The sequence below is a fragment of the Rhinolophus ferrumequinum genome, chromosome 13 (genome assembly GCF_004115265.2).
Source record: "Rhinolophus ferrumequinum isolate MPI-CBG mRhiFer1 chromosome 13, mRhiFer1_v1.p, whole genome shotgun sequence".
NCBI classification, from domain to species: domain Eukaryota; kingdom Metazoa; phylum Chordata; class Mammalia; order Chiroptera; family Rhinolophidae; genus Rhinolophus; species Rhinolophus ferrumequinum.
Genome location: NC_046296.1, coordinates 9,567,635 through 9,580,233, shown reverse-complemented (window position 1 = coordinate 9,580,233; position 12,599 = coordinate 9,567,635). Strand labels below are relative to the sequence as shown.

The following is a 12,599-nucleotide window of genomic DNA, read 5'->3' as shown; positions in this document are numbered from 1 at the left end:
CCTAGGAAACTCAACTGTGCAGTTTCAAGGATGGATGATGCTCTTTGCTATAGTTTCCTTTTCTCCAAAAGTTAAATTTTAGTTGTATACTCCTTTTCATTGCTCCCTCTCCACCCCTGTTCTCAATTCTTCCTTTTTCTAAATACTGTCACATTTTTAAAGTAACATTTATTTTTCTAATTATAAAAATAATACACGCTTAGTGCAGAAAATTTGCAAAACACAGAAATATACAAAGATAAATCATCCTCTGCTATCCAAAGTTAACTATTTCCAAGGGGGAAAAGAGTACCATACTTTACTTATTGATTTATCACCTGCTTTTCCACTTAGCAATACTTTATGAAAAGTAGCCCAAGTCAATATGAATTTTTTCACATAATATTCTCACATAGAAATGTACTATACATCTTGTAAATAATAGTAACTAATTTTCTATTATTGATCACTTTCTCACTACTCCAAATAACGCTACAAAGGACATCCTAATCTATACAGGTAACCCCCATATAACATGATTGTTTGGTTCCTAAAATGCCATGTTATGCGAATCCATATTATATGAAACAAAGAACAAGTATAAAAAAGGGGGTTAGGTTCCAAAAATGTTTTTTAAATATCCTATTATATTTTTATAATTAAGAGAAATATCTTTAGTAAAGCAATTTTCACCAAAAGTATAACATAATAATGTGCATTAAATAATTTTTTTCTTTGCCATCACTACTAAGCTTTTATTATGTTCTGTGTTGTTCAGGGATTTCTCTAATTCTCAGACCGTGTTACAGCGAAACCGTGTTCTAGGATGTCGTGTTTTCCAACGGTTTTCCCCAATTCTCGAACCGTTTTAGAGCGAAACCGTGTTATAGAAGTGCCGTGTTATGCGTGGGTTACCTGTACATTTTTCACACATCTCTGATTTTTTTTCCCCTTAGAAGAAATTCCTAGCTGTGGAATTGATGAGGGAGAAACATGCTCGCTTGTTAAGGCTTTGATTGATACTGATGCATAACTCTTCAGAAAGTTTTGTGTCAATTTACAAACTTCCTAGCAACGTTTGAGAATGAGCTTTTACCCACGTGCACACTAGATAGTATCATTCATTTTTATCTTTGTCAATCTGATGGATGTAAGTAGTATATCACTGCTTTTTAATGTTAATCACCCTTTAATTGCTGCCCCAGTGCAGGAATAAGAAAGAGCATAGGTGTGATGCTCAGAAAGATCTGGGTCTACCACTTACTAACCAGTGTGTCCTGGATGGAGGACGTTGACTGATCATTTGTATATTTCTTTTAAGAGATGTCAGATTATGCCCTTTGCATTTCTATGTATGTATTAATTATTATATTTAAGTACATTTCTCTTTATGTATTAATTATTAAGTATATTTCTATTTATATATTGCTTATCTTATTAATAGATAGTTCTATTGAGTTTATCAAGTATATTTCTATTTAAATATTACCAACCTTCTATCTGCTATATACATTACTAATATACTTTTCCAGTTTGTTGTTTGCCTTTTGTTTTGTTGATAGTGTTTTTTCAAGGAGAGAAGTTTTACATTGTTGTGTAGGTTTTCAATATCTACCTTTATTGTTTAATTTCTATGGTAATATTCTTTGAAAGCCATGCCAACATTATAGAATCAACTAATTGTATATGCTTAAGTTTATGTGCCTCTTGTAATACAGAGGTCTCCTGTTTTATACCTTGCTACTTGTATAACATTGCAAATGTGCTTATTCTAGGGAATGGAAAAGCAGGAAGAAGATGAGGCTCTCATCCCCATGTTTCTCACAGAACTGATTTTGACAGTCCAGTCACTAGTCTTTGAGCCTTCTTTGGAAGATTTTCTGGTATGTGTTTCTTCATATAACATCTGTGTAGAAACACCTTTTCGGAAAATTAAGCAACTGTTTACTGTCAAATGATTGGCAGTGTTGCTGTTGTGGTCACTCCTCCAAAATGATCATAAGAAAAAGAGAAAGCATTATTCTGTGCACAGGTTACATCTACATAAAAACTATCTAAAGTTTAGCACATTTTCTTTAACTTAAGACAGGTTAGGGACTTGGTAGGAATATCGTCAAGAGAACACATTCTATACGAAATTTGGAATTGATTATAGGCATCTCTCAATAAGAACCCAAGAAATCACTCTGTGTGTAAGTACCATTTTGGAAATCTTTTTTAAGTATGCTACACCTGAGAAAATTTTGTTGTTTTACTTATCTGTTGCTGTGTAATAAGTTACCACAAATTTGGCAGTTTACAAAAACAGTCATTTACTATCTCACAGTTTCTGTGGGTCAGGAGTCTGGACACTGCTTAACACACCCTCTGCCTCAGGGCCTCTCCAGGCTGCCATTCAGGCATTGGCTGCGATGAGGTCTCCTCAGAGGCTCAACTAGAAAAGGATCCACTTCCAAGTTCCCTCAGGTTGTTGGAAAAATTCATCTCTATGCAGCTGTAGGACTGAAGTCCCTGTTTCCTTGAGCCATGTCAGCCGGGACCACCCTTAGATCCTAGAAACCACCTGTAGTTCCTTGCCATGTGGCCAACTCTATAAGCAGTTTACAATAGGGCCTTTGCTTCTTCAAGACCAGCTGGAGAGTCTCCTTACGGAAGGGCCCAATTCCTCCTTTAAAAAGGGCTTTCACTTGATTCAGTCAGGTCTACCCAGCATAATCACCTTCTTGATTAACTCAAAGTCAACTAAATGATTTGGGACCTTAATTATATTTGCCAAATCCCTTCAACTTTCCATATAACCTAGTCATGATAATGGCAGCCCATCCTATTCACAGGTTTCCCCCGCCACCATACTTAAAAGGAGAAGACTATACAGGGTGTATACACCAGAGGGAGGGAATATTGGGAGCCATCTTAGAATTCTGCCTCCCACATTTGTGTACATGCATCGTTCAGTAAACCAATCAGAGTCTGTGTTTTCTCTTGTTAGCTGGTATACCATGGCACAAAAACATTAGTAATCAGGCTCTCTAGAGTCTAGTCTTTGCTTTACAATTAATAAGCTCTTTGACCTTGGGAATCCACTGTATCTCTCTGGCATTCAATTTATGCATCTATAAAATGAAAAGGCAGATGAGTTTTAAGGTTTCTTCCAATAATAGCAGTCTATGATTCTGTAATTTATCAGATTACAGATAAATTAGGATATTTACAAGGACAAGCAGACTGCTGAGGTCCCTGTGATTGGAGTCTCACTCAGAACTCCCACACAGAGAGGCACTGGGTACTTATGTTTCTTTCTGGCCAGAAAATTCATGTCCTTCGTATGGAAGACAGATGCCTTTGTGCAGCAGATGACACAAGAAGACTTTCCAACAGCAGCTGGTTATTCTCCTTTAGCCTCCAGGAACAGGCCTTGAAAACCTTGACACTCTCCCTGTTTCCTATTGTAGGACCCTACTCCCCACATGGGTATTTTTAATTCCTACATGTGAAGTTGTAGGCCAAACTCTGGGCATAATCAGTATGTACTGTGTTCATACCACACATAAGGTTTTACTTCATGTAACACCAAATTAGTCAATAGCAGCATAAACAGGACTATCACACATAAATTTTCTAATTTTTCTGTTATTTTGGTCATTAGTCTTAACATGCATCCCCATCTAGTTTTCATACGAATATAAAGCTTAGTCTAAAGGAAAATTTTATACTTAAGTATTGACATCTTACATAGGTCTTGCTTGAGTTACCTATAGCTTCCTAATGCTTGACCCAATATTTTTTTCAATTCTTTTCTTTCCTGTTGTGATCGACTCTATTTACTGCTTCCACCTCTAGAAATAAGACTCCCCACCTTGGTTTAATTTCTCTTGGTTTTACTCTTATGCTAACATTTTTTCCCTTTATGATCCTCATTCTCAGAGCCTATTTTTGTCTGACCTTTGACTACTACTACCGGGTTTCCCCGAAAATAAGACCTAGCCAGACAATCAGCTCTAATGCATCTTTTGGAGCAAAAATTAATATAAGACCCAGTATTATATTACTGTAGTACCTTGGTTTTTGAACATCTCCATTGACAAACATTTCGGTTTATAAATGCCATGAACCTGGAAGTAAATGCTTGTTTTCGAACATGCCTCGGAAGTCGAACATGTGATGGGGCTTCTGCTGAGTGCAAGATCCTGAGGCCTAGCTGTTAGCTGTTTTCGAAGTTTCAGAACTTGAACAGTCTTCCGGAATGGATTATGTTCGAAAATTGAGCTACCACTGTATATTATATTATATTATATTATATTATATTACATTACATTACATTATATTATATTACATTATGTTATATTATATTATACTAAGACCTGGTCTTATATTATAATAAAATAAGACTGGGTCTTATATTAATTTTTGCTCCAAAAGACGCAGTAGAGCTGATTGTCCAGCTAGGTCTTATTTTTGGAGAAACACGGTATCTTGAAGAGGTCCCTCATCTTCATGTGCTGTATACCTTTTGTGGGTCCTTATGTCTGTGCCCATTGTTCTAACTACCACTTCTAGAATGGAGATTTATAAATATGTATTTTCATTCAGTACTTTTCTTCTGAGTTCCAGACTCAGATCTGTAAATCTCCATGATTAACACCAACTCACCAAAATAAATTGAACTTACCATCTTCTTCCAAAACTTCCTCCTCCTTCCATGTCTCCATCTTAATGAAAGGCACTATCCAGATGCCCAAGTCAGCATTCGGGAGTCATTTGACTTTCTCCCTTACCTCTTTGCAATCAGGTCACTGAGTCCTGTGTATTGACCTTTACTTGCACCTCCTCTCAATGGGAACTTCATTATCTCTCACCTGGCTTGGCTTAATCATCTATTTTGATCTGACTGCCTCTTTTCCTTCTAATGCATTTTTTACATTGCTGAGAGAAAGATTATTTCATAGGCAAATTTGATCATATCACTTCAAATTAAAATTTCTCCATTGCCTTTTTAGTGACATTTTTCAAAGAATGCTCTGTGGGCTGTTGATAGGCATTCTAGGAGAAAGGGGGTTGTGATATGCATTTGCATATTAACAAATATGAAAAATCCTGGTTAGCAGATCCAGAGAAGAATCCTGTTTAGTTTTATTTAACCCAAGGTTTCTTCCCCAAATTACGTGACGTTGGGACCCTTTTATCCTCAGGGCTATCCCTGGCACAATCTAGGGAGCTTGGGCCTATACGCTAACACTGGAACCCAATATCACGCACAGGCCTTTTACAAGGGGACCAACTGCATGGTCCTGTTTCTCCACACTTGGCACTTATGCTCCAGCACCTAAATTACTTAAGGTGCCCAAACCTGCCTGCCCGCCTCAGGCCTCTCACACAATGACTTCTAAGGATTGTACTCCTGTCTTGTACACTTGACAAGCTCCTGCTCAATTGTTAAGACTCATTTCAAGAAGTACCTTTTCTTGATTTCTAATTAGATTTTGTATTTATTATAAGTTATAAATTAGTTCATGCCCATTGAAGTGAATTTGAAAAAAAAAAGATTATTAAAATCATCTTTAATTCCATGTGCCAGAAATAACCCTTTAATAGTTTTATATTTTTTTCCAATCTTGTTTTACTGATATACCAACAGATATAACTTACCATGAAATTTTGTATATACATTTTAAAAAATGGGTTATTACAAACCAGTTTTATCATTCTCTCTATCTCTGTCTCTCTCTTTAACTTAGCATTATATCATAAGATTTTTCCCGTAGCATTAATCAATCTTAGAAGACACCATGTTGAGGGGTGCCTAATTTTCCATTGTATAAATTTATCATAACTTAACAATACTCCTATTTTTAAACACTTAGGTATTTCTCTCATCAGTTTTCATTACAAGTAATGCTACACTAAGTGTCCTTGTAAATGAATCTTTGCTTACATATCTAGTTTTTTCTCTTAGGATACATTTCTAGAATGGAAATTGCTGCTTAAAGAATATAAAATTTTAACCCAACCTTTAAACTTTCCCTATTTCTCTTAGGCATACTTTGGCTGGCCTTCCCTTATGACATTTCTGTGTTTTGTTCATACTTCAAATATAGAAGTCATCATAATGTGTTGTGGGTTTTTTTATCTGCCTCTCTCTAAATTAGAAAATACATTTCCTGAAGACAGGGGCTATGTCTTCTGATCTGTCATATACTAAAAATCAACACAATATCTGTCATGATTCACTGAGTTATTTATTTTAGCATTTCAGAAAATTCAAAAATATTCATAAGTATAACCATATATGTTTACATTTATGTTCATGTTTTTCTCTCTAACAGGATGGTATTTCTGGAGCAATTAATCAGTGTCAGAACACTGTGTTATCAGTTCCTAATCTCGTGCCTGATACATATTTTGATGCTTTTACCAGCCCTTATATTAATAACAAACTTGAAGAAAAAACTTGTGGACTTGGCCCAAGCTTATCAGCAGTATTTGATGATGATAAGAATTTTCACACAATTATCCTTCAAATAAAGGTATATTTACTTTTATTGAAACTAATAATAAAGAAATTAAGTAATATATTTCTCCCTTTATTATCTTTAAATTTAACACTACTTAATCTCTAAATGGTAAAGTATTGTTTTTGTTTTTTTTAAAAAAAAAGTCCCAGTAGACCAGAGCACTGACTACAGGAAAGGGAGTTAAAAGGGCACGGTATTTCAGGTGATATCACTTCTGGGGTAGAAAATAGTTTAAAGCTGAAGAAGAGGCATTATTCGAACATTGGGTGGTGCAGGGAAAATGAAGCAACTGGTGAAAATTTAAGATTCTGCAGGACAAAAAAGAACGAAAATAATCAGACTGTACCCAAATCTTCCACCACCCAAAAAATAAAATAGAATCATCCACACATTGCTATCCTGACAAAACAGAATACCCTTGAATTATCTTGTAAATCACACAAAATCCATTAGCTGAAGAAATTAAAATATGTTAAATATGCATAAAGCTATTATAAAGAGAAAACAAAGTGAAGATTAAAACAGCTGATGGATATTCCTCCCCTTCCCCTCTAAAACCCACAAAACAAAAGCTACACTACAAACTGAAGTAAATATCCTCAAACATTTCACTATATATAAAATCACATTGAATCCAAAATTAAAAATAGAAACTAAGGGGGGAAAAACAAAATCATCTCAGAAATGACGACTAAATTACATGGTGTCCAAGCAAGAATAAACTCAAATGAAAATTGAATAATTAGTATAAAAGAACGATAGGAAAACATAATGACTATAGAAGAAAGGAAAACAACCATGAAAATGAAAATAAAAGATATTAAGTTGATGCAAAAGTAATTGTGGTTTTTGCAATTATTTTTAATCTTTTAAACCACAATTACTTTTGCACCAGCCTAGTATAAATAAAAAGGTTCAGAGAGAAAATAATTGAAATAGAAGACAAGCAAAGAAGAAATAACATATATGTAACTGGAGTCTCTGAAGGAGAGAAACAAAACAAAGGGTAGAACTAACATTTATAACTATAGTCCAAGAAAAGAAAACCTGAACCAACATATTGAAAGGGCCTACAGTGTACATTGGAAAATTGACCTAGACCTCTCAACTCTGAGATATATCTTCTTGAAACCATTAACTTTTAAAACTGCGGAAAAATTCCTTCAGGTCTCAAAGCAAAATGACCAAACAACTTATAGAAGTAAGAGAATTAGACCAGCATTAGACTTCTCAAAATCAACACATAACACAAGGCAATAAAGGAAAAACATTTTTTAATAAAAGTCAAGTGAAGAAAGTGTGAATCAAGACCTTTATTTAGCCAAGCAAGTCCTCAAGTATCAAGGCTATAGAGAAATACAAGGCATTTGAAAATACAAGGACCTAAGGAATTGGGTACTCATCCAATCAGAAGATAACTGTGGCAAAAAGAAAAAAAAAAAAAAGCTGATCTTCCTGTTGCTGGTTTCACATGTAAGAAACTTGGAAGTCTCCAGTCCATCCTAAAAACAAGTAAAAATCAGAACAGACTGAAAAATCAACAACTCATTTTGGATCCATGAGAAGTGAGGACAAAGGGCAAACCACAGGCCCCAAGACTGGAGAGACAAACAGGTGAATACTGGGAGTCACGGCTCCCTGCAAAAACTCATGAGCAGAACCACTGTGGGAACCAGAGCTGGGCAGGAAAACCTAGATTGTAATTGATGAATCGCTAGAGGCTCAGTATGAACATTCTAAAAGTTAAAAACTCCGGGAGATCCAGTCATGGTGTGGAGGGGCATAATATTGTGAGATTTACCTCCAGGAGCTTAACCCGGTTCCCATAGTAAATATTGGAGAAAAATCCCTTCATGTTTCCAGCAGGGAGAGGGGGAAAGGAATTATTTTGAAATATGCCAGAGCACTCTGTTCTTAACAAGGCCTGCCCTCAGGGGGAACTAGTCATCAGGGAAACTCTTAACCAGAGCCTAAGTATCTGAGCCTAACTGACCCGGGCCAAGAGAAATAACACAATTCCGGCCCGCTCTAGCCATCCTGTCCCACTGAAGGAGAGAGAATAAAAAGAGAAATATATATGAGGTTCACAGTCCAGAGGTTCACTAAAAAACAGACTTAAGCATAGGACTAAAGAATGTTTTCCCTCCCCCGACACCTCACCATTCCCTTTCTAGGACCTAGTTACAGCAGTTCCTTTTACCCAATATATCATGTCCAGCTATCACCAAAAAATTACAAGGCATAGCAAATAGGAAAAAACAAACAAACCATAATTTGAAGATAGAGCAAGCATCACCACCAGACATGGGCAGGGATATTGGAAATACCAGGCCCAGAATTTAAAACCACTGTGATTCATATGCTAAGGGCTCTAGTGGATAACAGAAGCAGTATGCAAGAACAGGTGGACAGTGTAAGCAGAGAGATGAAAACCCTACAAAAGAACTGAAAAGAAATGCCAGAGATTTAAAAAAAAGTAAGAAATGAAAAATGACATTGATGGGATAATTAGTAGATTGGATACAGCTGATGAAAGAGACTCTGAGCTAAAGGATCTATGAATAGAATCCATGAAAACCAAAAAGCAAAGAAAACAAAGGCTGAAAAAAATAGAACAAAATATCTAACGATTGTGGGACAACTTTAAAAGGTATAACATATGCGCAATGGGAATCTATAAGATTCCAACTATATGACATTCTGGAAAAAGCAAAATTGTTGCTGTAGACTCAAAAGGTCTGCTTGCCTACACACTCAAGCCAAATAACATATGAGCAGGAGTTTGCAGCAAAGAAAGTGAAGGTTTATTTAAGGAGTTGGCACCAAGTCCAGAGACAGGTGAGCCAGTGCTCTCAAAAACCTGGCTCCCTGATGGCCTCTAGTGGCTATAACATATGTATGGAAAACATCGTTAATCATGGTTGCTGTGGGCGTTGGGGCCATGAGCTCTCGATTGGTCCCGGCTAAGGCAGAGAGCAATTGATCATGACTCCGGGTCCTGGTGTCAGTCACGGCATTGTTCTGTCTAGTTTCCAGGGGATGTGGTCTGTGGGGCCATTCTGCTTTCATGAGTCTGAACAGGAAACATAACTGAGGCCAAGGTGTTATCTTTGACTAAAACCTTATTCTAGTTTGAGGTTTGGTTATTGTGTCTTGGTCATGGTTAATAGACCGGAAACTTTACTCTTAAGTGAGTTTGACGCTGACCAGAACATAACGTCCTCCTAAGGACTTAATGATTAAAAGGAGTGGACATACCGTATATATACAGGTAGAAGGATCTGGGGAAAGAATGCGACTGAGTCACAGTTCCATCAGGCTACACAAAGCTAACGTGGATTAAAGCAAAATATATGCTAAAGAAATGAAGTTCTTGTGAAGTTACAAAACCATGGAGACGCTTAAAAGATCAATGGTTGCCCAGGATGGGTAGAGGGGGATATGAATAGGTGGAACAGAGAGGCTATTTAGGATGATGAAAATACTCTGTATGATTCCATAATGATGGATACATACCATTAGACATTTGTCCAGACCCATAGAATGTACAACACCAAGAGTGAACCATAGTGTAAACTACAGACTTTGGGTGATAACGATTGGTCAGTGTAGGTTCATCAGTTGTAACAAATGTACCTCTCAGGTGGGTATGTGGTTAAGGGGTGGTGGGGATGTTGGGGGACGTGGGGGGTTTGTGCAAGTGTGTGACCTGGAGCTACATGGGAAATCTTTGTACTTTCCTCTCAAATTTGCTGTGAACCTAAAACTGCTCTAAGAAACTAAATCTTAATTTAAAAAGACTGATGGTGAACATTTAATATATTTAATTGTAGATCTATCTAAGACTAAAACATAGGTAGAGACAAGGATAGGAGACTAGCATATAAATGTTGTATGTTCTAATGAAATAGAAATAATGCAACTTTAAAAACAAAAAGAAGGGAGAGCATAAGAAGAAAGTAGACTGTTTATTGATTGATTTTGAGGTAAGTGAAAATTAAAGAATATCAGTAAAAACCAGCAACTTTATGTGAATCAGAGATTATTTCAAAATAAAAAAGGTTTCAAATCATATTTTGGACATGTTGATGGAGATTTTCATTTATGGGGCTCCCACGGTTTCATTCTGTCACCTATATTGAGCGGACTATTAAGTCAGCTCAAGTGAGATATAAGTTTGACATAGTTTCTTCCTCTCAATTTTTAATGTAAAGAAATAAATAGCAGAAACATTCTAGAAGAATACATAAGAACCTATTAAAAGGAAACAAATTAAGAAATAACTAAATGACATCAGGGATGGTATCTTCCCTCACTTATGTATTCCCAGGTCAAAATATATTGTTGGACAAAGAGAAGGCATTTGTGTTTGTTGGTTTGTTTATTTGTTTAGTTATATTAAATTGAATTCTGCTCAGGAAAATTATAGTGTTATTTGTCTGTCTATTTATAACATTTAGGAAACCATAAAAGCAGCATTTGAATCTGCCCAATTATATGCAGCTACATTTGAAAAATTCCAGATATTCTACAAGGAAAATGAAAGTCTTGATTTACAAGCTCTTAAACTTCAGGAACCTGGTAAGTTTTTAAATTTTCCTTACTAATTATTATGAATATCATTCATATTCTTTTTTATTTCATGAGCTGTTTTTTATTGCCTTATTTTCTCATACACAAAAATGATTGCTTTGATATTTGTCTCATGAACCAGCACTATTTTTTTCTATAAATTGTTACAGTTTCCTTCAACCCATTATTTTATTGTGCTGAAGTAAATTAGACATTCCATCTCTAAATTTAATACTTCAATACGCATCTCTAAAAAACATGTTCCCACAGAACTAAAATAATATCACACCTAAAAAAATAGCAATCCTTTCATATCAACATTTCGTCTATATTCAGAAACCCCCAAATAAAGCAATTTGCAGCTGGTTTGACCCAGAATCTAGTCCAAGAGCAGGCACTGCATTCAGTTGTCAAGTCCCTGAGGTTTAATGTGTGTAGAACTGAAGTGAACTGACGGGACACGATGCCCTGTGAGCTATAGTATAGCACCATGGTGGCAGTAAGGTATGGAGCCTGGCTCTTCAGCACACAAAGGAGGCCTAGTCTCATCCCTTAGATCTTCTACTCATAGCCCTAAGCCCAAGGTCTCCTCACATTGGATGACTTTCATCGCTCATCAAGTTCCCATCGGGATGAGGACACCAGACTCCCAGGTTGTCCTTAATCTAGTCCTGCCTTGGTTTGTCAATCCTGTCCCAATCCTGGCAGCAAAGTCTCACAGGTGTTAATTCTTTGTTGGCTGGGACCTTGGAGTACACTGGCTTCGACTCCTACTGCTGTGCTCCTACTTGTCTTGGAACTCCGCAATACTTCCTAAACCTCTAAACCCAGTTGTTCGCCAGAGGTTAATAGAAGGTAGCTTTGCCCCTTGGATACCATACCTTATCTGTTATCATATTCCCTCAAACTACACTGCCTAGAACCTATTACACATGATTAATAAATGTGTGTTTAACTGAACTCTCAGCCAGAGTGTCCCCTGGCCAGCCTCCAAATAGATGATCAGGGGACAGGTTCTGGCTTCCTGACACAATCAGCCATATTTCACCACTAAATTCCTATAAATGTCAGTGCTTCCTAATCATTTCTACACCTGCTGAGCACTTATGACATGATAGATACTGTGCTAAGCGATTTTTCAGGTATCTCATCTAATCCTCACAATTCTATGAGGCAAGTATTAGGATTCTTATTTTACAAACAAGGAAATGGGGATATAAAGAGATAAGGAAAATGCAAAATTATGCAGCCAGTAAGTAAGCGGTTTAGAAACACTTTTCTCTGACTTGAAAGCTTGTGTGCTTAACTATTATACACACTGCCTCTCTGTCTCAAAAAGAGGTAGACAACAAATCTTATTTCTCTTCTGTCAGCTTTACTCTTTTGTTTCTTTTTGGCTGTGTGACCATGGCCAAAGGGAAACACAGTTATTAGATCAATAACCTTTATCGATCTAAATTTCTTTATGTATAAAATGAGAGTATAGGACCAAATTGGTGTTTCCCAAACTGGTGTCCCTTGGAACACTATTCTAAA

General features: G+C 36.4%; 1 protein-coding gene across 1 annotated transcript in view; it reads left to right on the top strand.

Annotated features, from left to right (window-relative positions):
- DNAH6 (dynein axonemal heavy chain 6) overlaps window positions 1-12,599 on the top strand; it is a 249,296-nt gene that overhangs the window by 50,580 nt on the left and 186,117 nt on the right. Inside the window, exons 11-13 of the mRNA XM_033125611.1 lie at window positions 1,755-1,862; window positions 6,303-6,503; window positions 10,952-11,072. Of these exons, the coding sequence (XP_032981502.1) occupies window positions 1,755-1,862; window positions 6,303-6,503; window positions 10,952-11,072 (430 nt within the window). The remainder of the gene's footprint in view (window positions 1-1,754; window positions 1,863-6,302; window positions 6,504-10,951; window positions 11,073-12,599) is intronic.